The 26,837-nt window shown below is 43.4% G+C and overlaps 1 protein-coding gene across 2 annotated transcripts in view; it reads left to right on the forward strand.

The window, feature by feature from the left end:
- Window positions 1-26,837, forward strand: part of LOC136867204 (probable tubulin polyglutamylase TTLL2) — a 226,125-nt gene that overhangs the window by 107,131 nt on the left and 92,157 nt on the right. For both annotated transcript variants that reach the window (XM_067144338.2, XM_067144345.2), the window contains one exon: window positions 25,478-25,581. In XM_067144338.2, the coding sequence (XP_067000439.2) occupies window positions 25,478-25,581 (104 nt within the window). The remainder of the gene's footprint in view (window positions 1-25,477; window positions 25,582-26,837) is intronic.

Consider the following 26,837-nt stretch of genomic DNA (forward strand, 5'->3'; position numbering starts at 1 on the left):
ACATCTAGTTGCTGTGACATGATCTCCTGATTGACAGCAATAAGTACCCCTCCTCCCCTCTTGGTACCCATTCTATCTCTACGATAAACATTATACCTATTATCCAAGAGTTCACTATTGCTGACGTCACTACTCAACCATGTCTCGGAAATTAACAATATATCATGTTCTGAATCGGTACTATTTACGCAAAATTCATTTAGTTTGGTGTTGAGTCCTCTCACATTCTGATAATAAATGGAAATTATATTAGAGTCCATTATGAGTTTGAGAGATAAGTCATTTTAGTTTAACCTGCTGACGTCTTCAAGTGTTTTCAGATTATACACGTACTGGTCCTCTTCCCGCTTGCGAAGCTTTATGTTGCCTGAAGGATCAACCCACAAATACGCGTAGTTCTTCTCATTCTTCAATCTGCGCGCATGTCCAAGAATCTTCTTACGATAAGGAGTTAAGTTCTGGTTTATGTAGATTATTCCATTACTTGGAAAGCCAAGCTGGGATGCGTTCAGATTCCTCTTCACTTTACGTCTCCGAATAAAGTTTTCTTTATCTGTTCTCCGCACAAACTTCACAATGATTCCCGCTGAAGACTGATGGGGTTGTTTCTTTAATCTGTGGCAGGTGTCGATCATTTCGTTATTCACTTCAATGTCCAATGCTCGACCTAACACCTTCACTAATTCCAGCGTGTCTTCTGTTTTCGTTTCAGGAATTCCATGAATTTCGATGGAATTCCTCCTACCATACTGGTCTAAATCGTCAAGCTGCAATGTTACGTTATTAAGCTGCGTTTTAAGTTGAAGGTTCTCCTCTTTCAGTTTGTCAATGTTTTCTAAGCACAGCGCTATTTCTTTTGATTGTTGCTTAATTAGCTCCGCGGCGGTGTCAAGTTTCTCATGAGTTAATTCTAAACTCTTGCCCAGTTCCCGTTCTGTTTCCATGTTCTTTATTTTCACGTTCTCTAGTTCCGTCTTTACACTTTTCATCTCTGTTTTTACTTTCGCTACTTCATTCTTCAACTCAGCTAGTAGTTGGTAGATATCACTAACAGATGGCGCCTGGGCTTTATCACCACTGGCTACAACCTGACATGTCTTACACTTCCATAACCGTCCCTCCGATTCTATAATGTCCACATCCTGTTCTGTTAAATCAACACATTTGCTGTGGTACCAACCCTGACATGCTCTGCACTTAATTTTCTGTGAACTATTCCGTTTGCCAATAGTTTTACCACATTTTACACATGAATTCATAGCGGAGAACTTGCGAAACGGTGAATCGATAGTTCAACGGCGATAGTACTCCCTTAGTTTGATATTGTCTGTTGGTAACAGTGCATTCACTACTCTTTGTTTACATCTAACCTACACAATCCGTACTCACTTTATTTGGAATTTTACTGTTCTTTCAGAATTTCGATGCACACGTATTTATCAGTCTGATAGTAAAATGCTAATTGTTAAAAGTACATACCTTTCTAGCTGCATACACAAGGTATAACACACTGAAATTACACAGTTTGAGGGAGCTTCACCGCCACACAACTACCTACCACACACCATGCATTACCAAATAAACAAGAAATGACAGCAGGCAGAGGAGTGCGTTAATAAAACCAAACCTGGAAAATGTTGTGTACTCCGAATTACAAACATTCCGCCTTGTTCAGCTAAACACACTGCTGTTGCCTCAGCTCTGCCGTGGTCGCTCCCCGCATCACTGTTCCGCATAGCTGACACATCAGGACGTTGATCCATCTCGCGTAGCTGGTTAACAATCCACTGTCTACTCTACGAATCACTTCCTACCACAAGTCTGTTTCCGCGGATATATGCTTTTAATCCTGACTGACGCGCTCGTGGTAAATGAAAACGCCAAAACGAAGTGTTTTCATATTTTGTATTTATTCTTGATCAAGCTCTTTCTTAATCCATATTTTTTACCCTTTCAAGTTTTTCGCACTCCCCAAAATTTTTCAAACATTCAAGCTCGATAACGTACTTTAATCGGTTTTCTTCCCATATGTTTCCCTATTCTAAATGCACAATCAATGTCAGTCATTACATCCAACTTCCAGTTTCGTCCCGATTAAGGAAAGTACTCTATCCAACATTGCATTAACATTCTCTTTATCTGACTCTACCAGCCCATAGATTATTATATTTCTCCTCCGATCTGCCTTCTCCCGTGTAACTTATGTTCCTTTTGCTCAGTCTTCCTTATCCTTCCTTCTAAATCCAGGACTTAATTCACTTCATCCAGCTCGAGCTTATCCTGCAGCAGGCTCTCCTTGATGTCACTGAGTTCTGATTCTAAGAAGGTCCTCAAATCCTTGAATGCCTTATTTTGCTCCATTAACTTTTCCCGAGTCTTATCCACTTGACATACTTCATTCATAACCTTCTTAAACTTCTCCACATCTTCCCAGGACAGTCCAGGACCAAGGTGTAACTCAACACTACCGACCACCAACAGCACCATCCCCACCAATGATGTTAACACCATTTGCATAATGTTTTTGTTGACGGTGTGTATTAATTTGACTTTCAACCTGCACTGTCACCTGCCTATAGCGCACCAATATTGCTCAATTGATGTTTCCGTGTCGGTTAACGCACTCGTCTACGTACAGTATGCGCAACTTTTAGTGATACCTAGTTTTACGGGGGCGAGGAGTAAGGAGGGAGCTCTCCCGGTTCCGGTAATACTGCCAACTGAATGGAAATGAAATCTGAATTGAATCGATGGTATGATCGATCGATATGAATTTTTAAAACCGCATTATCTTAACACGAATTCTCTGAAATATCACTTCCACAATCACTTTCACAATCGTCACTGCTATCTCTTGTACTATTAACTACAATCCCGTCAATGGCTATTTCTATGACACCGTCGTGCCTCCAGTATTCCTTTCTGCAGTACCCCTCCCAATCTGCGGCAGATACTGAATGGAATGCCCCGATGGTTAGGCGTCGTAAGTTAACTGCTGACACATGTCTCCCGTAATATTGCGTCGTTTGAATTCGCGTTCTTTTTTTTCCCATGCCAATTCAATGGCGTTCAGATCACAGTTGTATGGGGAAAGACAAAGGACGACGTGACTTGTTTCGCCAGCCAGGACGTCAACAGCATAAATTTTCTTAGGAGGGCTGTTTTCCTCAACTAATCTATACGGCCTCTTTCCGTTGATTTGCGTCGCAGGCAATGCTTCTCCTCTGTATCCATTAGACCATCGTCACTCGTGTATCATACCCCGATGGTATTTTATCCCCCTGTCGAGAATGATATGGTGCATTATCCAACACTATCACAGATGCAGGAGGCAAATTAGGGAGCACAGATGTTTTGAACCATTTCTCAGAATTATGGGAATGAATTGGCCATGGTAATCACCTTGGGTACTTCTGGCTTCAAACATTAATTGTGCTTCTCCAATGAACCCTTGCTCAGATCCAAACCTTGCAATGATCAGCCTTTTCGAAGAGCTTCCCCATGCTGTAACACCCACAGCATCTTTTCCTCTCCGCTAGCATTTTCCAGTTGTTGTATTATTATCAATCCAGGACTCGTCCGAGTAAAATGCTTCCTTGCCTTCTTCCCTAGCATGTTTGTGACGAGGTATCGTGCCCGCCCGAGTGCTGCCCTTCTTATGGATAGCAACAATAATGTTCTTCTCCCAATCGTTTGGAATCTTCTGAATGTTCCATGTTTGTTGGCATATCCTTGTCATCCATTTCACCACACCCTCTCCTCCATACTTCATCAATTCCGGTGAGATTCCATCCTAACCAGCTGCCTTGCCCACCTTCATTTTAGTGATAGCCTCTGTTACTTCACTCTGCATAATTGATGTTTTCAGGACGGAGTGAATATTTTGGGTTGCATAAAACTATATCGGAAGGAGCGGCTGAATCACGCTGTATAGTCGAGTCAGGAGAGAGTTCTATAGATTTAGCGATAGCTTCTCCGGAAACTCTAACTTATTTCAATGACATACAGGTAAAGAACTGGGCAGCTTCTCGTCATTTTCCGGTTGTTATTCGATTACTGAGAGATGAAGGAAAATCAAAAGGTAAACAACATTATAACTATCGCTGCCTTGTCCGGCCCCACGGTTCGATTCCCGGCCGGGTCAGGGGTTTTTAATTGTAAATGATTAATATCCCTGGCCTGGGGACTGGGTGTCTGTGTCGTCCTTAACGTTCCTTTCCTCACATTCAACACTCTACACTTTCGCAATTACAATTACACGCAGGTTCATATCATATGGTGCAAGTAGGGGCAAAACATCTCTGAAGACGGCTCACACACCCAGCCCCCGAGCCATCGGAATTAACCAATGAAGGTTAAAATCCGCGATCAGGCCGGGATCGAAATCGGGACCAAAGGCCAGCACGGTAACCATTTAGCCATGGAGCCGGACACATTTCATGATAAGGGTGTTAAGGGGCAACAATTCTAAGTCAACGGCAATGGTCCGCAAAGTTGGATAGAGCATGGTAGCCTAGTTGTACTTCGTCTTAATACAATAATCCCCACTACCACTACCACCACCACCACAAAATTGGAAGCATGTTTCCTATGCCGTGACTGGGCTATCTATCGCTCGTGGGGCAGGCCAGTCCTGGAATTTGGAGCAACAATTTGGGACCCGTACTAGTTAAAAGCTGCAAGGTTTGTAATTAATAATCAATCCTAGACGTAACGTGACAAGAATGATAGAAAACTTAGGTGGGGGACGATAGAGACAAGACGGAAACGGCGCGATTATGTGCCCTGTATAGTGCTTATGCGAATAAGCCAGCTTGGAGAGAGTTGAACAGTTCACACGACAGGATAGGAAAGTCCTAGAAGTGGGAAGGAAGCAGCCGTGACCTTAATTAAGGTGCAGCCCCAGCATTTTCCTGGTGTGAAAATGGGAAACCACGGAAAACCATCTTCAGGCCTACCGACAGTGGGGCTCGAAGCCGCTGTCTCCCGGATGCAAGCTCAAGCTGCGCGCCCCTAACCGCACGGCCAACTCGCCCGGTACATAGAAAACTCCCTGTTTCTTTAGCAGGACCGATCATTCACGTAAGGTAAGAGGTAGGACGTGAAAAACGAACTATGGTAAATGTTCGTTCTTAAATCGTGATAATTGAAATACTCAGTAGCCCTAAAGCCTTTTACCAAAAATGTAGATGCTTCAAGAAATAACTGTTAGTAAGTCATCGCACCGCTCAATCTACTCTGTTATAGTACTGGACATATTTAAGGTATGTTTGAATTGTATGTGATTACATTACATCGTAATTATGCCACGCCACTAGTAACGGAGGATTGTAAGCTGTAATTTAGCATGTTGAGAGTATGTTCCGAGTGTCTGCATTATAATTGTATTGCGCTTCATGTAAGGAACTATGTTTAAAGTTAATTCCGTAAAACTTTGAATGCGATTGCTTCTAATTATTATGTTACACTAATGTCAAGCATTTTCCTGCTTCTTTTTTTTTTTTTTTTCATGTATGTGGGGATTAACCGGACATCTGCTGACTTGATGAGTACTCGTGGCGCACCGAATTGTAAGGATATTCCTACTATTGCCATGTGTGTTGCAATTTAGAAGCTATTAGTGTGTTGTAAGTTTATGAAAGATTTTTAGTTGTGTGTTACTTGAGGCTTCGCCTACGAAATACGATAGCTTTTGTGACTGGACTCTCCGAGCATTTTCTTACAGTGAATGTGGAAATAAGTGTAAAATAATATCGTCAGGATGGCTACACTCGGTTCTAGATTTCGAATCCTAGACCTCAAGTCCGAACATTTCGTCAGTTTGGTATTGCTGTTTTTACTATGCATATTAAAGTAAAGTAAACTCGTGTCCTCATCCCGAGGTGGTGCAGTTCTATCCAGACGCACCCCGTTAGAGCTGAGCTGCATGTACCAATTTTAACCGCATAGCAGCCCTCCTGCCATTCTCAAATTTCTGGCAGTACCGGGAATTGAACTCGGGCCCCCGACGACGGCAGCTAATAACACTAACCGTTACGCTACGGAGGCAGACACTACACATATTAGAAAGAATACACCCGTAAATGCTTACCTGCTGACTTTCTACCCCGACGGCTGACGCTCAAATTCCGGGCGATCCGTGCTTGGAATGTTCACCTGAAATGCGTATGTTATGCGGTGCCAGGAAGTGCATCTGGCCTTAAACCGCCTGGCAAAATCAAAATTAGCCGAATGGCTCCAGAAAATCCAAAAATACCTGGGATAATCAAGTTCTACGACATTCGGCTCCTTGGTTGAATAGCCAGCGTCAGAGCCGTCGGTTCAGGTGGTCGCGGGTTCGATTTCCGTCCAAGCCAGGAATTTTTACCACGTCTGGTTAATTCCTCTGACTGTGAAAATGAAAACCTACAACCTGTTTTCCAGTCATTAACCGGGTCAGGGATAGAATGAATGAAGCAGATATAGGCTATTAGTACGATGGGGTCGCCACTACCAAAGTGATTTATTAATGACTAATAGATGCTATGAAATGAGAATGGAGAGTGTTGCTGGAATGAAGACAGGGAAAACCGGAGTACCCGGAGAAAAACTTGTCCCGCCTCCGCTTTATCCACCACAAATCTAACATGGAGTGAGCGCGATTTGAACCACGGTATCCAGCGGTGAGAGGCCGACGCGCTGCCGTCTGAGCCACGGAAGCTCCTCCTCTGACTGTACTGAATAATAATAATAATAATAATAATAATAATAATAATAATAATAATAATAATAATAATAATAATAAACAGTAGTTAGGCCTATTAGTTTTATATCCCACTAACTACTTTTACGGTTTTTGGTGACGCCAAGGTGCCGGAATTTTGTCTCGCAAGAGTTCTTTAACGTGCCACTAAATACCGACACGAGGCTAACGTATTTGAACACCTTCAAATACTACCAGACTGAGCCGGAATCGAACCCGCCAGCTTCTACACAGAAGGCCAGCGCTCTACCGCCTGAGCTACTCAGCCTGGCTGGATGCCGGCTCTCTAGGCCTCGCAAACCTAATGCCGTCAGGGTCGAAAAAAAGAATGAGACTTGATTATGGGAAGCCTGATAGGAAAGACTAAACCGAGGCAGCTCTCATAAGCAAGTGGAAGCTATGCCAGATTAAGATAACCTGCCAGCCCGCGGGGGTTTCACTTTCAATCACCTCTTACGACAGGCTGGGGATACGGTAGATGTATTGTCCTACCTCCACCCACTGAGGAAATAAGAATGAACGAATGCTAAATAAAAGAGTACGTTTCAATTGTTCATGCGTGAGTGCGTGTAATATTTTAAATATATTTTATCCAAAGCTCTGGGAAGTAGTTTAAAGTTCCGACCTAATTTCTGCTACTTATCTCGCCCAACTCTGTGCTATGCTGTGCTGATCATAATTATGATAAACACGCGTATGTTACTGCAGTGTACGTGTACATTCAAAGAGGAAACTGCCTACAACCATTTGATCTTATTACCTCACGACGAACACTACCAGCTCCCACTCAGAGGTATCATTGATCCGACTGGCGCGAACGCTGCCATATGGAAGCGATAACAGTTCTATCCATGTTAAACACACGATATGATAGGGGAAAGTCATAAAAGTAAACCATACTGACACGATAGATAGATAGATAGATAGATAGATAGATCGGTGATTAGAAAACTAGACACAGGGTCAAAGAAAACGTTTTGATATAAAAATAAATCAAGAAACTAATGTACGGGTAACATCAAACATTGTATCTACTTAGCATTACATAGGTCCATGGGATTCTTCTTCATTTTTCTTCTTAGCCGTGAGCATGCATCCGGGAGATATTGGGTTCGAACCCCACTGTCGGCAACCCTGAAGATGGTTTTCTGAGATTTCCCATTTTCACACCAGACCTTGATTAAGGCCACGGTCGCTTCCTTCTCAATCCTAGCCCTTTCCGATCCCATCGACGCCGTAAGACCTACCTGCGTCGGTGCGACGTAAAGCAAAATTGTAAAAAAACTACTTCTTCTTCTCTTTCTTCCGCATTCTGGTGGAGTCGCGGGTACGAACTGTGTCACACTAAAAGACCTTGTCCTATTTTATAGCCGGCTGTCCTTCCTGAATGAACCCTATGTGTAGGGCTGTATTCAATATCGTGTGTTTCCGTGGCGGTTAGTAGTGTGGTATGTTGAGTGTATATGAGGAGGTTTGTATTGAGACAAACACAAACACCTAGTCCCAGAGTCAGAGGAATTAACCAAACGAGGCTTAAGTCCCCGACCCGACAGGCAATTACACCCGGGACCCTTTAAACCTAAGGTCTCAACGCTAGCCATTAAACCAAGGCGTTATACGGGACTGTTACATAAAACACATTAGGGTGATATATTGCTTATTCTCCATATAGTATGTATACAGTATTCCGGGTGGTTCACCAGCCCCTTATTTTGTCGGAGATAGGCAGCGCAAATAACGCGTATAACCTAAAGATCCTTATAATTTAGTTTTATGAACACCAAATAACTTGAAATTTCTCCTTATAGTCGATAAGGCTCTCCGCTACTGTGTCAACACTGTAAATTGATCCATGGACCTAGCAAAGGAAAATCTTTCTTTCTTTCTTTCTTTCTTTCTTTCTTAATCTGTTGAGCCTCCAGGGTTGGCTTTTCTCTCGGACTCAGCGAGGGATCCCACCTCTACTGCCTCAAGGGCAGTGTCTTGGAGCGTGAGACATTGGGTTGTGGGATACAACAGGGGAGGATGACCAGTACCTCGTCCAGGTGGCCTCACCTGCTTTTCTGAACAGTGGCCTTGCGGGGGGATGGGAAGATTGGAAAGGATAGACAAGGAAGAGGGAAGGAAGCGACCATGGTCTTAAGTTAGGTACCATCCCGGCATTTGCCTGGAGGAGAAGTGGGAAACCATGGAAAACCACTTCAGGATGGCAGAGCCGGGAATCGAACCCGGGCCTCCTGGGATGGCACTAATCACATTAACCACTACACCACAGAGGCGGACAAAGAACAATCTACCATGCACAATTCCACGCCAAATACTAAGGACCATTCAGCAAACATGTGATTTATTGCGCCTTGAAATAACACTGGTCCAACAGGTCCAGCCATCCTGTAAGTGGTCCTCCGTGGTTTCCCACTTCTCCTCCAGGCAAATGCCGGGTACCTAACTTAAGGCCACGGCCGCTTCCTTCCCTCTTCCTTGTCTATCCCTTCCAATCTTCCCTTCCCCCATCAAGGCCCCTGTTCAGCATAGCAGGTGAGGCCGCCTGGGCGAGGTACTGGTCATCCTCCCCAGTTGTATCCTCCAACCCAGAGTCTGAAGCTCCAGGACACTGCCCTTGAGGCGGTAGAGGTGGGATCCCTCGCTGAATCCGAGGGGAAAAACCGACCCTGGAGGGTAAACAGATAAAGAAGAAGAAAACATTTCGGTCCAATAATACCGCCCCGTGGGACCCGCGTCTTAATTGTTGCAGGATCAGATATTACTTCACCTACTTTAATTCTCTGAGTTATTTTTCTAGAAATTTAGCCACCCATTCAACCAGGCATTTGTCACTTCCAGTAGCCCTTGATTTTCGTCAGCAGTCTCCCATGATCTACCCTATCAAAAGCCTTGAATAGGTCAATAGTGGTACAGTCCATTTGACCTTCTGAATCTAAAATGTCAGCTACATCTTGCTGGAATAACCTTTCCTAAACCCGAACTGTCTTCTATGAAACCAGTTAGCAATTTCTCAAACGTGGCTAATACAATCAGAAACAATGCTTTTCCAAAGTTCACATGCAACACATATCAAGCTGACTGGCCTCTATTTATGCGCTTTAAGTTTATCAAACGCTGAGACTACGATAGTAACACTCAATTCATTTGTTATAGCATTTTCACGTAAACATTAATCAAGTATTTCAGATATTACCTTTAATATATCCCCAGAAATCTTATTAATCTCAGCTGCTTTTCTAACTTTAAATGTTGTAGCTTTTTGTAAATATATTAATTACCATAGGTAAATTTTATTACCTCACCAGCATGAATAACTTCTTCTACCTGGACATTATTCTTATATCCATCATACTATCTTTACTACTGCTGACTGAATACTTCTGTCCTCTGTAAGTCCTTAGATATGCACTACCCTTGGTTCATTTATGATCCCTGGAATGTCCTTCCTGGAAGCTGTTTCTGCCTTAAAGTATCTATACATTTTCTTCTATTGCTCCCTAAAATTTATATGGTTGCCTATTATATTTGCTATCATGTTATCCTTAGCTGGCTTTTTTATCGCTAAATTCAGTTTCATTTCATTTCCTTCAATCTCTTTTTACTCCGAAACCATTTCTAACTTTTTCTTTTTAATCTGCACCTTATTCTTAAATCTCTTTATTTTCCTTTTGTAATATAATGTGTCCTTACCGCTTTAAAAGGTAAAATACCTGTTTTCACACTCCTCAACAATTGTTCTCATAGGCTGTTTACATGTTTATTTACCATTTACCAAGCGAGTGGGTGCGCGGTTTCAGTCACTTAGCTGTCCGCTTGCATTCGGGAGGTAGTGAGTACGAACTACTTTAATATTAAAGCCACGGTCACTTCATCCCACTCTTAGCCCTTTCCTATCCCATCGTCGCCATAAGACCAATCTGTGTTGGTGCGACGTAAAAAGAAATATATACCACTTTCCACTGATCAACATTGCTGTTTAAAATTGTCCACATGCCCCTCTTATCAACCATATGGTATTGCCTAATAGTCCTGATTTTGCAACATTTGTTTCTATCGCATTTCTTTTAAATTACGACGAAAACAGTTTCATGGTTAGTTATACCATCTATCATTTCAGTTTCTCTATAGAACTCTTATCTGGTTTCATCAACACCACGTTTAGAATATTTGCTCTCTAGTTGGTTCCATCATTTTCTGATTCAGCTCTCCTTGCCAGATTAACTAATTTACCATTTGTTGATCATGCTTTCTGCCATTCGGACTACTTTCCCAAGTGAGGTCACCCGCTATAATAACGTTCCGTCCTGCGTCGTTTCTCACATAGCTATCATTATTCCGCATCAACATCAGAGCCACCGTATCCAGGTGTGTACACCTCAAAAACATCTTTAGATATGAGCCTTACACCTAGATTTTCATTTTTCTGGTCCTTAACTTTTCGTAGCTTACAAATTCGTCTTTTATCAGTACGAATACTCCCCCTGCTACCGTTCCAATGCTGTCGTTACGATATAAAAAAATCCGCATCCATAAGATCGCCTCACAACCATGATTCAACTCCTGTCTACAATATTTGGTAAATATAGATATTATTAAATTACTTAATTCTACCTCTTTCTTTTCAATACTTCTACATTTTAAGATTGGCAACTTTATGTTACCTTTACTTGACTTGCAGCACAGTATACTCTCATCGCCGTCCCCTAGACCAGCCTGCTTCCCTGAATGTACCTCCCTATAACTCTTCTAAACAAACCCCGTAACTTACACGTGCGATTGCGGAAGCCACCTGAACGTAGATTCGTATCTCCTACCCACCCATTAGGATCTGCAAATCTCACTTCTTATTTCTCACATACCCACTGAATCCCTGATCAACCTCCAGTCAGTACCCCTCCTACAGAGTATACCAGTGATAGCAATTTTCGCTGCTTAATTTTCACCCGCGCAGTCACACATCCCCAACTATGCACTATTCCTGCTTGCCTTACGTCGTTGGTATCAACGTGAAAATTACCACATTCTCCTTACCCTCCTCTTTCCCTTCTACAGTGAACCCCCTCACTTCGGACACCCATATATCCTGGACACCCCTTTTGATTGGGCATATATTGAATGCACCGTTTGGTCCTATTCGACAGGAATAGGCTATGTGACGGCACTGAGTTTCACTCTCTCCCTTTTTACTACCATGGTAATACCTATTTAACTGGTTCAGAGACGATGATTACCAAGTTGTACTTCATCTTAAAACTAAAATCACCACCATAATCACATCACGTCATTTATTTCAGCATATTAACTCTTCTGATGAGATCTGGAAGGACGTCCGGTCGTAATACCTCGCTCCGAAGATTCATCTCACTTTAGAGAAACGGGTCTACACAAAGATTTAACAACAATAAAGCAAGCAAGGCACTACCTGATAAAGTAGCTACACTACAGTATTATCCTAATTAGGTGTGTCCTAATTTTTGTAACTACTTTTTGATGATGATAATAATAAATAATAATAATAAAATCATGAATAAAAATATATAAATAAAATTACTCAAAAACTTAATAACATTAATAAGCATAATTAACCGAAATGTCCGTAGTATGGGCGCCAGAGTTCACCAGAATGGATCCCTCGAATTTAGATAAGAGCATGATAAACTTTATATCCCAGGGCGTGTACATAATGCTGCGTACTGGTACATCTGCTGCAGGCCTTACCTAACCTCCTGAAAACGACTAATTAGGTAGGAACTGCACCTAGGTTCATCAATAACACTGATTCTAAAATAGCTAACTATATTCTTAACAAATTCCGTGCATGAGCACCTCATCAACATACAACATTATACATACAAAACACACATAAAATATTGCTGGAAGACTCCATATTTACAACAACAACAACAATAATAATGAAAATCGTGGGAAAACGAAAGCGATAACTAAGCTACCATTTGTAGATGGTCCGATGAACAATGTACATGTATGAAGATAAATACCCTTCACTGTCTCTATATCAATTCGACTTACCGATTCTCATAATCGGCAGTTATCACATCACACAGATACTGTACCTTGTACTACTGTGTTCACATATTTTAACACTTGTTGTAAAGATATATACACACGTCTGTCGATCCTCAACATATAAATTTATGGAAAGTCTGAGATAGCTTTCACCAACATATAATGCTAGGCCGCCACAAGTGCTACAATACTTAATGCGCAAGCACTCTCTACAATCATCCACTTTCCACGAACATAACAAGACTACGCTCCACGAACGTTTGAAGTCCAGTCCATTGCAGCCGTGTCATTCCAGTACCGTGTATCAGCACCACTTCCTTCCCGTACAGTGCGTCAGTTGTAGTTGTAGTTGTAGTTATCTTCCTTCTTGTTCCATTACAATCACCTCTACAATCACCCTTACAATGTCTCTTACAATGTCCTGGTTGCCGCCGTATGATCAACCTTTATAGACATCAACATCCCCCTCCTCTCAGATGATACGTCTGGATTGGTGCTTGCCAGTCAATCATGAGTAAACCTCTTCTTTCTCCCAAGTTATAAACAAACACTCGGGAGTTTTACATGAATCATCAAATTTCCCTGGTACAACAACAAGCTCATCTCATCAGGCTGGGATATATACATGACTAATGGAATTACCCGACACAAGTACATCACAACAAACACTGAGGTAGCCATATGACTCATTCAAATTACCAGAGTTATTAAAGCAATGTTTTCCCACTCGTGCAAAACAAATTACTCATACCTACATATGTGGATATCTTCCAGCTTACCAATATAAATGGCAAAATATACAAATGAAATACTGATAATAATAATAATAATAATAATAATAATAATAAATTGAATACTGACAATAATATCTCTAACTTCTACATATAATTCGGGGGTGTGTTATATGTACTATCACATTTTAAAATAATAGTAGTAACAGTCTAACTGAAACTAAGGAAATGTAGTTACATCAAAAATATAAATTGGTAAATATATAGATTATTATTATTATTATTATTATTATTATTATTATTATTATTATTATTATTATTATACCCTAATATGCTCTAATAGAAATGAAAACTGCCGTTGAGTTAAATGACGAAATATCGAAATAATTACACAAAGATAACACACGAATATAGGCTAGCAAGCAAGATACTATCTAATAAAATAACTACACTACAACCCTCAACTGCATTTAGGCGTATTGTCCCCGTTTCTACCATCAAAGTAATTTGCTCCAGACTAGTCAGCCACTCCCAGGCGTTCTCCCAGCCACTCCCTAAGAAAACATACACCCTGGAAATTTGATGGGGAGCATATAACTAATATGGACACGGTGAAGTCCACTAAAAGCTACAAATAAAGCAAGGCGAGGCATGACGTCAGTTTTGGAGGAAAATTTGTTTATTAAGATAAACAAGAAAATATGAAAAAAATAGCAAAAGTATCAAATGATCCAAATTTTTACATGACTCAGAATTTCTCTTTCAGCTTGATAAAGTCCATCTTGAGAATCAAAAATATATTACAAATATACAATGTATGCCGACACACATATTTAACATATCAAATCAAATCTTAAAGTTTCATTAATGTTACACCTTGGGCTTTCGTGCTCGCACCACGAATCTGGCTTTATATTCTGTTAACACTTTGAACTGTAGATGAGTACGTTCCCCTTTTCCTGCACCCCTGACATTGCAGTGGGGTCCCTAAAACCTTAAGAAAAGACGTGATTTAATGCGCAAAGGGGAGACAAAAACTAATCTAACTGTACAATGTTTAACACCCTGGGGGGGGGGGGTAAAATGTCCTACCAAAATATATACACCTCGAATCACGAGCGACCTCATGAGCACAACAGAACACTATGGGTCGGAACCACACACAATAAAATCACAAAAATGGCAAATATACACAATCAAAGGAACAAAAACATGTCATATTTTCCAGGGCTAACCAAGAAAGTATGCGGCTTTCACGCAACTCTCATTCCTTCAAAGCCTCGATGGAAAATATAAGGAAACATAAGTTTACTCCTTAAGCAACACGTCCTATTCAACGTAGGTTTCTGAAATAAAATATATGACACAGAAGCAATCAACTGGTGGACTTCATAACGACACGCACAAATCAACGTGGATTACTGAAATAAATTACATGATACAAATTCATAAAAAATAACAGAGGAGGCTTTAACTTTCAACACATAATTCAACGTTGGTTCCTGAAATAAGTCACATGACAAATGTTCCTCAGCACGGCAATATCATGAAAGAAAAACTAAACAAAACGTCGCGCGATATAAAAACATCTCGTCTACTGCAACACGTAGTGACATGGACAAAAACCAATAAAATCATCACGAAGTATAGGCCGCTAAATAAACTCTCCTCGGTAGACGCACATATCACCCTCACCAATACACGGTGGAATGACTCCCCAAAATAAAGTAGCAAATACCAAAAACACAGGGTCCAACCCTTTTACACACGCTGCTCAACAGTCTACTGAGGCAAATCACAAAAACACGAAGATGCAGACCTTACAAATGAGGAACGCGTCCTCTTACTCAAAATCACACTAAGCCATATCACTTGTCCTAAAGTTACCAAAACTGAATAAGTATACGAAATGTCGCCTAATATTCGCTCGCATGAAAAGAAACACGACCGCGCTGGTCACAAATCAAAGCACTCACGCTCGTAAAGCTAAACTTGAATGATAAAGTGACCAACTCTGTAATAAATATCATAATCTGAAACTAGGAAATTGCCACATAGGCAATCGATCATATTTGAACACCTGAAAGTTACTGAAATATCTCAGTCATACAACTCGAGAAACTCATAATAATAATAATAATAATAATAATAATAATAATAATAATAATAATAATAATAATAATAATAATAATAAATTTTACAGAAAAATTGATTCTAACTATTCGAACTCAGAAAACGAAACTGGGTTCGAGGAACTCGTGAATCAAACACTAATTTACACACATCTTGATATTCAAATAGTCATGAAGTATCAACATTTGTGGATCCAAACTCCACCATTTCACGCATTCTCATTCACACATCATGCAATAAATCCCAGAAAACGTCACGGAATGTTTCCGTACGCTTTGAGCTCCCCTTAATACATCACTCTAGTCCTTCCTGACTTTAATTTAAAATTTTACTGGCAGGACCTAGTGTTTACAGTGCACTATGTCTTCTGGTATAGGCTAGAGCAATTTTGTTACTTTCATTGATCTGTCTCAGCTTTATCCTTGGCTTTGACAAAATGAAAGTGACTGAGGTATGAGTGATGCTAGTAATGCCATTCCTTCTGCAGCCAGACCCTGCTATGAATGGTGTGAAAATATTGCTCATAGGGCTGGTTGGTGCATGCATTTCAGTGGGCTCGGTAGACTGATATGTAATAGCAACTTCTGACTCGGTGAGGAAAGCAACGGGAAACTACCTCACTCCTCATTTCCCTAGTACGCCTCTTCAGTGATGCCTAGGCCATCTATGACAGCTGATGGCGGAGCTGTTGAGGATCCAACCAGCCTTTGGGCTGAGGACTAAACATACATACATTTACATTTACATTTAAGCCCCGAGATGTACACTGCGCCTCAAACATCAAAGCAAAACATCAAATCATGGCTCAGAATAAGAAACTGACTCGTAAAAAGAAATGACGCAACCCACTCAGAAATCTGCCTACAATGGAAAGAAAGCAAGCTGTGACCTTATGCAAACGGTCCACATTTACGTTAAAATTATATTTATACTAACAAGCTTCCTAACGTTTACTTTAAGTAGGACGTAGTCCTTGCAAATAAAAGCTAAATGTACTGAAATTAAATATTAAAACTAAGCTATCCCCTTTAACAACATTAAAATACGTTCACACTCACGTAATTACATTAAAAATTCTGTACTCATCTATTTCGTTGACTTATCTCCGCCGGCCTTTCAGGACAGCCCGCACCCCATCGTTTTAGCCAGCCATATCGAAAGTGGTGCCTCCAGTAAAGAACCGAATCAGTCCTTGAGTCTCCATTCTCCTGGCGTTGAAGTGGTGATCTTGTAGTCTCCGTCGCTGCTTCTGGATGTTGTTCTTAAAACACGACGTCCACGACGTAGAAAACTCGGTCAAGATTAACCCACCAGTCACTAGAATACTACAGCCGGGGTAATTTCCACTGACCGTGAACCAGTTGCCATTCAGTCGCGGAACAACTTATCTTATCTAATCCCGTAACTAGGTCAAATATTTCCCATTTAAAGGCTGGACTGGAAATTGCTGAGTTTGATGTCCTCGTAAAATCTGTTTACACCGGCAAGCTACTAAATTTTTGGATGACTATCTGTAAACTGTTCTTCCCCCGGAAATCGAAAAACAAAGGCCATTCTCAAAAGTTTAAAATCTTGAATAATTGACGTGCAGACTGAGCGTCTTAAACCAAAGTTCACGTCCCCAGACGATCAAGAAATATAAGTTCTCACCCGCACTCGCGTAAATAATACTTCTCGATGTTACCTGCACAGAATCTCGCTGAATAATAGGGTACCTAGCTCACGCTCACATCGCTTTTATCAGTTCGTCCTCTTTTTTTTTTTTTTTTTGCTATTTGCTTTACGTCGCACTGACACAGATAGGTCTTACGGCGACGATGGGACAGGAAAGGCCTAGGAATGCTAAGTAAGCGGCCGTGGCCTTAATTAAGGTACAGCCCCAGCATTTGCCTGGTGTGTAAATGGGAAACCACGGAAAACCATCTTCAGGGTTGCCGACAGTGGGGTTCGAACCCACTATCTCCCGGATGCAAGCTCATAGCTGCGCGGCCCAAACCGAACGGCCATCTCGCCCGGTAGTTCGTCCTCTAAGACGCCGTTGTATCCTCGATCGGGACCATCACTTGCATAGACCAATGCCTAGCTAAACTGACTGTTGCTCTATCATTTCATTGGCTCAACACATCGCGTACTCGACGCTTACTTCAAACGTCTATTTGCAGCTCCTCTAGCCTCTCACCGGGCCTCCGAAATGTTGTCCGTTGGTCTCGCCGTTGGAGTTATATTGCTTCCTTGTTCTGCTTTGTGTACGTCATGTCGAAATTCCTCCTTCTGAACTTAGCTGGCGAGCAAACACACCCGAACACCAAGCTCCCGGCAGAAATTTAGACATCTGCTACTGAATGTAGATTTTCCCTGCCATTTACTAGTCTTAATAAAATGAAATCTTCCTTATACGTTCGAATAGATGACTGATTAAATGAGCACTTCAATAAGGGATCAGTATTGCAATTATAACAGATTAACTGAAGCTATAGAATTCAAGTTAAAACTGAATACATGATAATTAGACAGATTATTACTCTTTTTCTATATACGCGCTAAAAGAAAATAAATATGACCTTAATAATAATAATAACAACCTGTTTACGTATTATCTTATCTTCATTATAGACGGTTATGCCTTTCAGTGTTCAGTCTTCAAGCCTCTGTGAATTTACTAAACCTACTTTCTTTGATCTGTCTCAGTTTTACCCTTGGCTTTGACAATATGAAACTGAGTTGAGGTATGAGCAATGCTGGTAATACCACTCCTTATGCAGCCAGTCCCTGTTACGAATAGTGTGAAAATGTTGCTCATAGGGTCAGCTCGTGCATGCATTTCAGTGAGCTTGGCAGACTTCTAGCTTAGTGAGGAAAGCAACGAGAAACTACATCACTCCTCATTTCCCTAGTACGCCTCTTCAGTGATGCATAGGCCATCTTTGACAGCTGATGGTAGAACTGTTGATGATCCAACCAGCCTTCGGGCTGAGGACTAAACACACTCCACAATCCTCTGCTTGCAACTAGCTCTGTGCCCTCGTTTAGTTCCACATATCTTATTTGTAAATAATAAGATAATGAGTCTTGAGTCTTCTTGATCCCCCTCTACTTCTCTTACCCTCAATCACAGAGTCCATTATTCTCCTTCATAAAACAGTTCTACTTTCTTAAGCCTCATTAATATTAATAGCTCCACATCGAATTCCGTTTTGTTCGCCAAATTGTTTCCAAGGAGTCCCTCGCCTGTCAAATGGAAGTGGGACTCCGTTACTCCCATAGGTCCGAGGCTTGCTTAACACGTTCTAAGCTCGGTACATTCTGAAAAGCAGGATCTCTCCTCTAACGGGTTAGGGGCCATCGGTGGATTGAATAGTCCTAGCCACCTGAGCACAAGGAGGGCCAGGACTCGGAATATGTCCGAGATGACCACTCCTGTTCCCTAACAACTGGTATCCCGACTCACAGGACGACTTACTAAGCCAACCAGTAATAATAATAATAATAATAATAATAATAATAATAATAATAATAATAATAATAATGTCCCCCTCTGTGGTGTAGTGGTTAGTGTGATTATCTGCCACCCCCGGAGGCTCGGGTTCAATTCCCGGCTTTGCCACAAAATTTGAAAAGTGGTACGAGGGCTGGAACGGGGTCAACTTAGTTTCGGGAGGTCAACTGGGTAGAAGGTGGTTCGAGTCCCTCCTCAGCCATCCTCGAAGTGGTTTTCCATGGTTTCCCACTTCTTCTCCGGGCAAATGCCGGGATGGTGCCTACTGAAGGCTACGGCCGCTTCCCACCCTATGCCCCTGTTCAGCATAGCAGGTGGGACCGCCTGGGCGAGGTACTGGTCGTCCTCCCCGGTTGTATCCCCCGACCCAATGTCTCACGCTCCTGGACACTGCTCTTGAGGCGGTAGTCCTCGAACATATAGACCATTCGTACAACTGCTATCTCACAGCAGATACAATGACTATGAAATATTCAGAAATATGAGAATTCTAGTTACCAGTAACATAAATAGAGGCTGCCATCTTCTGGCAACTATACAAACTACGAGATCCCGGGAATCTGTCTGATGCTACACATACTGAATTCTGTCGACTGGTCTCTTAACTCTTGTCTGGTGATAATTAAGCAATTTTATTTCCCTATCAGGCAGTCAGTCGGTCAGTTCCTTTTCTTATCCCTTAATATTGCAATGCATAAGTGCTGGAACTTAGTTCAGAAATGCATAAATGATTATTACGTACCCCTGCTTGAAGACCATCAAAGGCTTATGTATAAGGACATTATGTCATGAAAACGTACATCATCCTTCGCCGTCCAACGGTTTTTCTACACCGTAACTCAGTGTTCTGACCAGGTGGACAGAAGAAATTCCGAGAGGTATCACCTCAGGGCGAGCTCATCTCCAGTCGTACTGCACTTCCTCAGACTACCGTAACACCACTCTTCGTTATGCATCGCTATCAACCTTATCGTCCAGCTACCTCTACAGCAACGACCACGACAGCCACTACCACCACCGCCACTGACTTCAGTCAAACAGCTGCAGCAGCTTACCACTCAGCCGTACTGTCTAGTTTTGCCGCTCCTGACCACCAGGCCAGATTTATTCCCACGACAACAGCTTCGCTGGGGGACAACACTACAGTTCACTTCCAGTTTAAGAGGTTTTCTCCACAGTCTGCTCCGGAGGAAGAACAAGCCCCACGACGCCTTGCTCTGGCACCGAACCCAGCACCATCGACAGACAATACAAGTGCGCCTCCGCAGTCCATGGCCGTCATCAATCAGCCAATTTCTGCCAATTCTCCACCCGCCACTATTACCCCCTTTACACTTGGACTTTCATCCGTATCCGGCACAAGACGTCTCATCGTTTATTCACGTTTGCTTCAACCTACCCCCTCAGGAACGCATTCATTTCTACTGTCAAATCCTGCCCCCCGAGTTCCAGTCTCCCAACGCTATTTTCTCCACCCTGCTCAGATTTAATATGCGCCGTGAGGATATAGCGGATATCCGACAAACAACAACTTGAGTCATCATTCAAGTTAATAGGGACATCGTGGCCACTCAACTCACCACTGCAATAGGAGCTCACCAACTTGGATCAACTACCCCTTTTCAACTCCTCTCTCCTCAACCCATCAAAACTCCCCCGACCCCGCCACGCTACCGCCTTCTCAGCTGTGTAATACGAGGTGTTGACCCCTCAATTACGGAAGAAACAATAATCTCCGAACTTCACGCGGAAGGCATCCCAGTCAAGAAGGCATTCAGAATCAAGAACTTGACGGGTCCCACCTATATGGTGAGAATTCTTCTGCCATCGCCCGAAGATGTCGACCGTATTTTGGCCGGCGGGGTCTCTATACATAGGCACCACCATAAAGTGGAACCATCTCGTGCCCCACCACCACAAGCCGTCCGGTGTGAGCGCTGTCTCATCTACGATAAGCATACCACCATTCAGTGTATCGCCAAGACTCCTAAATGTGGACATTGCAATCAAGATCACTTTACACCCCGGTGCCCCAACACGCATCAACCCCCGCAATGCCATACCTGTGGAGGTAATCACCCAGTGTATTCTCGCCGTTGCCGTCGCCGCCCTGCACCACCTCGAAATCAACCAGAACTCATAGCCCCTATCAGAACCATTGATCCACCTACGTCACCTAGCCGTTCCCTTTTCCAAATACCTACAGTAGAGGATCTAATTCGTTTTGTCACAATTTCATTACTAAATATCCATCCCTACAACCGTCCCTTTGTCCTCACTCACTTACAAGCCGCAGCAAACCAAACATTTAATCTTCATTTTCTTACCACCCATTCCGGCCTAAATTCGCACTTACAATTTACTCCGTTAGAAACCCTTGTCTGAACATATCCCCAGCCCCCTCAGCTCCTGCATCCACATCCTAGCATCGCATACTCCCCAATATGTTTAATCACTGCATACACTTACATCCTGTTAAATGTCGTCTTGTGAGTGCATCACGAAATTAATATTACTCTTCACATATTGGCCCCTCTATCTTCAGAAGAGATCATCATGGCGAAGGAATCAACGGAAAATTTCTAATCAGCACTGCGTTAAACTTTGGAACTTCATACGTGACTGTAAAGATAAAACTCATTATTTTATGTTAATATCTCAAGTACTGTCAAACTGTAAACCGTATTTAAATATCAATGTAAAAAAAACAAAAATATACACTGACTGACAGAGCAAATGCAACACCAAGAAGGAGTGGTCAGAACTTTATGCCAATTGCAGGGTAGACTGACGTCGCTGAGGTATGCTCATGATGTGAAATGCGCCGCTGTGCTGCGCACGTAGCGAACGATAAATGGGACACGGCGTTGGCGAATGGCCCACTTCGTACCGTGATTTCTCAGCCGACAGTCATTGTAGAACGTGTTGTCGTGTGCCTCAGGACACGTGTATAGCTAAGAATGCCAGGCCGCCGTCAACGGAGGCATTTCCAGTAGACAGACGACTTTACGAGGGGTATGGTGATCGGGCTGAGAAGGGCAGGTTGGTCGCTTCGTCAAATCGCAGCCGATACCCATAGGGATGTGTCCACGGTGCAGCGCCTGTGGCGAAGATGGTTGGCGCAGGGACATGTGGCACGTGCGAGGGGTCCAGGCGCAGCCCGAGTGACGTCAGCACGCGAGGATCGGCGCATCCGCCGCCAAGCGGTGGCAGCCCCGCACGCCACGTCAACCGCCATTCTTCAGCATGTGCAAGACACCCTGGCTGTTCCAATATCGACCAGAACAATTTCCCGTCGATTGGTTGAAGGAGGCCTGCACTCCCGGCGTCCGCTCAGAAGACTACCATTGACTCCACAGCATAGACGTGCACGCCTGGCATGGTGCCGGGCTAGAGCGACTTGGATGAGGGAATGGCGGAACGTCGTGTTCTCCGATGAGTCACGCTTCTGTTCTGTCAGTGATAGTCACCGCAGACGCGTGTGGTGTCGGCGTGGAGAAAGGTCAAATCCGGCAGTAACTGTGGAGCGCCCTACCGCTAGACAACGCGGCATCATGGTTTGGGGCGCTATTGCGTATGATTCCACGTCACCTCTAGTGCGTATTCAAGGCACGTTAAATGCCCACCGCTACGTGCAGCATGTGCTGCGGCCGGTGGCACTCCCGTACCTTCAGGGGCTGCCCAATGCTCTGTTTCAGCAGGATAATGCCCGCCCACACACTGCTCGCATCTCCCAACAGGCTCTACGAGGTGTACAGATGCTTCCGTGGCCAGCGTACTCTCCGGATCTCTCACCAATCGAACACGTGTGGGATCTCATTGGACGCCGTTTGCAAACTCTGCCCCAGCCTCGTACGGATGACCAACTGTGGCAAATGGTTGACAGAGAATGGAGAACCATCCCTCAGGACACCATCCGCACTCTTATTGACTCTGTACCTCGACGTGTTTCTGCGTGCATCGCCGCTCGCGGTGGTCCTACATCCTACTGAGTCGATGCCGTGCGCATTGTGTAACCTGCATATCTGTTTGAAATAAACATCAATTATTCTTCCGTGCCGACTCTGTTTTTTTCCCCAACTTTCATCCCTTTCGAACCACTCCTCCTTGGTGTTGCATTGTCACTGTCAGTCAGTGTATATGCCCTCCTCCTCAAAAAAATGAAAATAAAAATTATATGCCCTCCCCCACAACAAAAAAACCCTTCCTTTACCCACCTTCCTTTCCTATTATATTACTCCTTGCACACATCCCCGATAATTAAATACCATCCGCACACACCTCCTAACTCTATACATCAAACTACCCTCCTCCCCATACCATCACTCCTTCTCCAACCTGCCGAAACTCCTGGCCAGAGTGAAGGCGTTACCTTCAGGGTGGCCCGCCCCTCCCCTTCAGGGAGGGGAATGAAAACTAGAAATAGATGAAAACGTACACACGTCGCACAAGACATCGCTGTTATTGGACATCTCCAATCTGCGCAAATCCCTCTACTTTTTTCTCGGCCGGGTGGCTCTTCAACATTAATTACAGCTCCGCCGACCTCAAGAAAACACATAGGCTGACTCCGCACTGGCAGCTGGCCTCCCCATCTACGATCTTTTCCTTCCTACCACAATGATAACCACCACCACCACCACCACCACCCTCACTACAACCACCAGTCGCATCTGTCTTTCTGCTTCTCTCACTACGACTACGTCTTCTCATCCTTTCCCAATCATGTCCTCTTTTTTACTTATGTCACCAGCCCGCCCCCCACATCTGCAACGTCAGCCACTTCAAGACGCACCAGCTACACCACAAGTTCAGATCGCCGACGCACCACTACCATCGCCACCAGCGCCACCTCAGTCACCTCCAGAAATGTACAGCTGCGTCATCCGAGGTGTCGACCCTTCTATCTCTGTATCAACCATACTACGAGAACTCCACGCTGCACGCATTCCGTCACACAGGACTTTTCGAATCAAAAATCCCACTGGACCTACATTCTTGGTCCGGCTACAACTACCTACGGAATCAGACGTCCGCCATCTTCTTCTCAACGGAGTCCACATCTTCAGCCATCGCCATAAAGTTGAACCCTCCCGCTCCCCTCTTTGCACATCTACACGTCGCACCCGGCCAGCACCTCCTTCTCAGTCTCGCTATTCTCTTTGCCCACCACCTCCATCTATTAGTTCCTTCTTCCCCTTACCTCTCCAAGCTGCCCTCCTCCGACTCTTCACCACTTCGTTAAACCAGATAGCCGCCACACTCCTTTCCAATCACCTACACTCCGGCATTGTATAACCGTATTCCTTTCCCTCGCAAACTCTCTCTTATTCTCACTACTATAGCCAAGAAGCCTCATCTTTTCTACTCCTTTATAATATCTTCACATCGCTTACCATCTCCTACATCTCAAGCGTCTCACTGTTCTCTTCACTGCTCTTCGCCCGAGAGATCGCGTAACTATCTAGGGGGCCCACCCCGCCCTTCGCGCGGGGAATGACAAAAATATGAAAACGTGGTCGGTAGATGCAGAGTGGGTCTCGGCCCATAAGTGGTCACGCCTGGTCCGTGATCCAACAGCTCTGCACTCTGACCGGCCAACCGAGAAGAGGAGGGGTGGTCACAGCTATACCGTGGCTCTACGCCTCTGCATTCGGGAGACGGGACAGGGCTGGACCTCACGGCTGGCCCCAACCGTCGGCTGTCCTGAGAATGGTTTTCCGTGGTTTTCCATTCTCCTGTACTAAGGCGAATGCCGGGACTGTTCCTAGTATAGGCCACGGCCGCCAAACCCCTCACCTTCTCCGAGCATCTCCTTCACCGTAACAAATCTCCCGGCCTGTGAGACGCCGTCACCGTCTAAGAGGCCCGCCTCCCCCTTCAGGGGAGGAATGAAAACATTTTAGTAATAGTAGTAGTAGTAGTAGTAGTGAAAACGTTTCATTAGCTTTTCACATACTTCAGTATGTTTATTTCAGTGGTTCCTATGTAAGCAGCAAGTTAATAAGTTGAGTGTGCATGTTTCTGATTGCAAGGTCATGGATTTATTTTCTAAGGAGTTCTGTGGCAAATAAGTTACGAAGGGTGTTACAGGGAAAATACATTTTATTCTCTGTGGGGGAGAGGACTGGTTATTGACTAAAACCTGTCTAAAGGCTAGGTCTGAAAATAATTTTCTACGACCTAGCGTAGACAGTGTTTTCCATACTGCTTGCGGTAAAGAAGTATCTGCCTAGAGTATTTTCGCTGCTGACCATGTGTAAAAAGAAATCCCTCGCAAATCTCTGCCCTCCATGAACAAGTTATTGCAATTTATCATGGTATGCTTTCTTTTGTCCACAGTTCACAAATCACATTCCCAAGGGGTCGTCCATCTGTCGGAAAGATAATTTAGCACGGTACCTGAAATGTATGCGAAAGGTCTATGGTTCTATATACGATATCAGGTGAGTATATCCTCTGCTATGAATTGTTTCTCTCTAAACAAGGAAATATTATCTTCATACACTCTATAGCTCGCAGTGGGAAGGCGTTGACCACGGTAACCACTATCCATGGACTAGAGAGACATGAACTCCTGGGTATCCTTGAAACTAATGTATCTTCAGTGACATCCCATTCTTCTCCATTAAAATGCTGAACGATACCCTTTCTATGGTCACGGAAGCTACTTTTCTAGTACCACCTCATTTAGTTGAAAACATACAGAAAACGACGGACACCGTTAGAACGAATGCTATCAGACGTAACATAATACTTTAGGCGTTCATGGTCAGTATCACTTTAGAATAATTTTTTGTAAAGGATTACGATTACATTGAAATGTAATAGTTTCATTCTCAATCACGCCAAAAAGGATATTAACTGTAAGTTTCCAACCTAAGGTTATTTAATAAAAATCTATTCTATTATTCCTCGACGTCCGAGTACTCTAGAGCTTCCGTGGCTCAGGCAGCAGCGCGCCGACCTCTCACCGCTGGGTTCCGTGGTTCAATTCCCGGTCAATCCATGTGAAATTTGTGCTGGACAAAGCGGAGGCGGAACTGGTTTTTCTCTGGGTGCTGCGGTTTTCCCTGTCATCTTTCATTCCAGCAACACTCTCCAATATCATGTCATTTCATCTGTCAGTCATTAATCATTGCCTCAGAGGAGTGCGACAGGCTTCGGCAGCCGGCACAATTCCTATCTTCTTCGCTAGATGGGGGCTTCATTCATTCCATTCCTGACGCTGTCGAATGATTGAAAATAGGCTGTGGATTTTCATTTTCATTTCTGAGTACTGAATTTTGTTACACTCGACCTACATCCAGAGAGTACATAGAACTGATGACAAAAGCCTTTAAATGAAACATCAACAACTACAGCTTGAATAGTGTGATGTAATACCATATTAGGAATTGTATTTGACAACTACTGTACTACTCTACCTATCTGTCACCCTCCGACTTTTGGTAGCGCTATGAAAAATATGAAAAGTATTTCGTTACATCTCCAATGGCGCATTGTTGAATGTGGGATCTCCGCATTGTATGAACGGGTAAGGTGTGGTTGAGCAAATCTCCATTTAAAACTCCGTGGTGTAGTGAAGCGCCTCTACTTTCTGTCATTGCCTTCGTAATATACAGGCCGTACTGTGGAAAGCGCGTCAAGCCCATCAGCTGATCAACTGAGGCGAGCTAAGCGAATGTTACAAATTGTACTT

The sequence above is a fragment of the Anabrus simplex genome, chromosome 1 (assembly GCF_040414725.1).
Source record: "Anabrus simplex isolate iqAnaSimp1 chromosome 1, ASM4041472v1, whole genome shotgun sequence".
Lineage (NCBI taxonomy): Eukaryota > Metazoa > Arthropoda > Insecta > Orthoptera > Tettigoniidae > Anabrus > Anabrus simplex.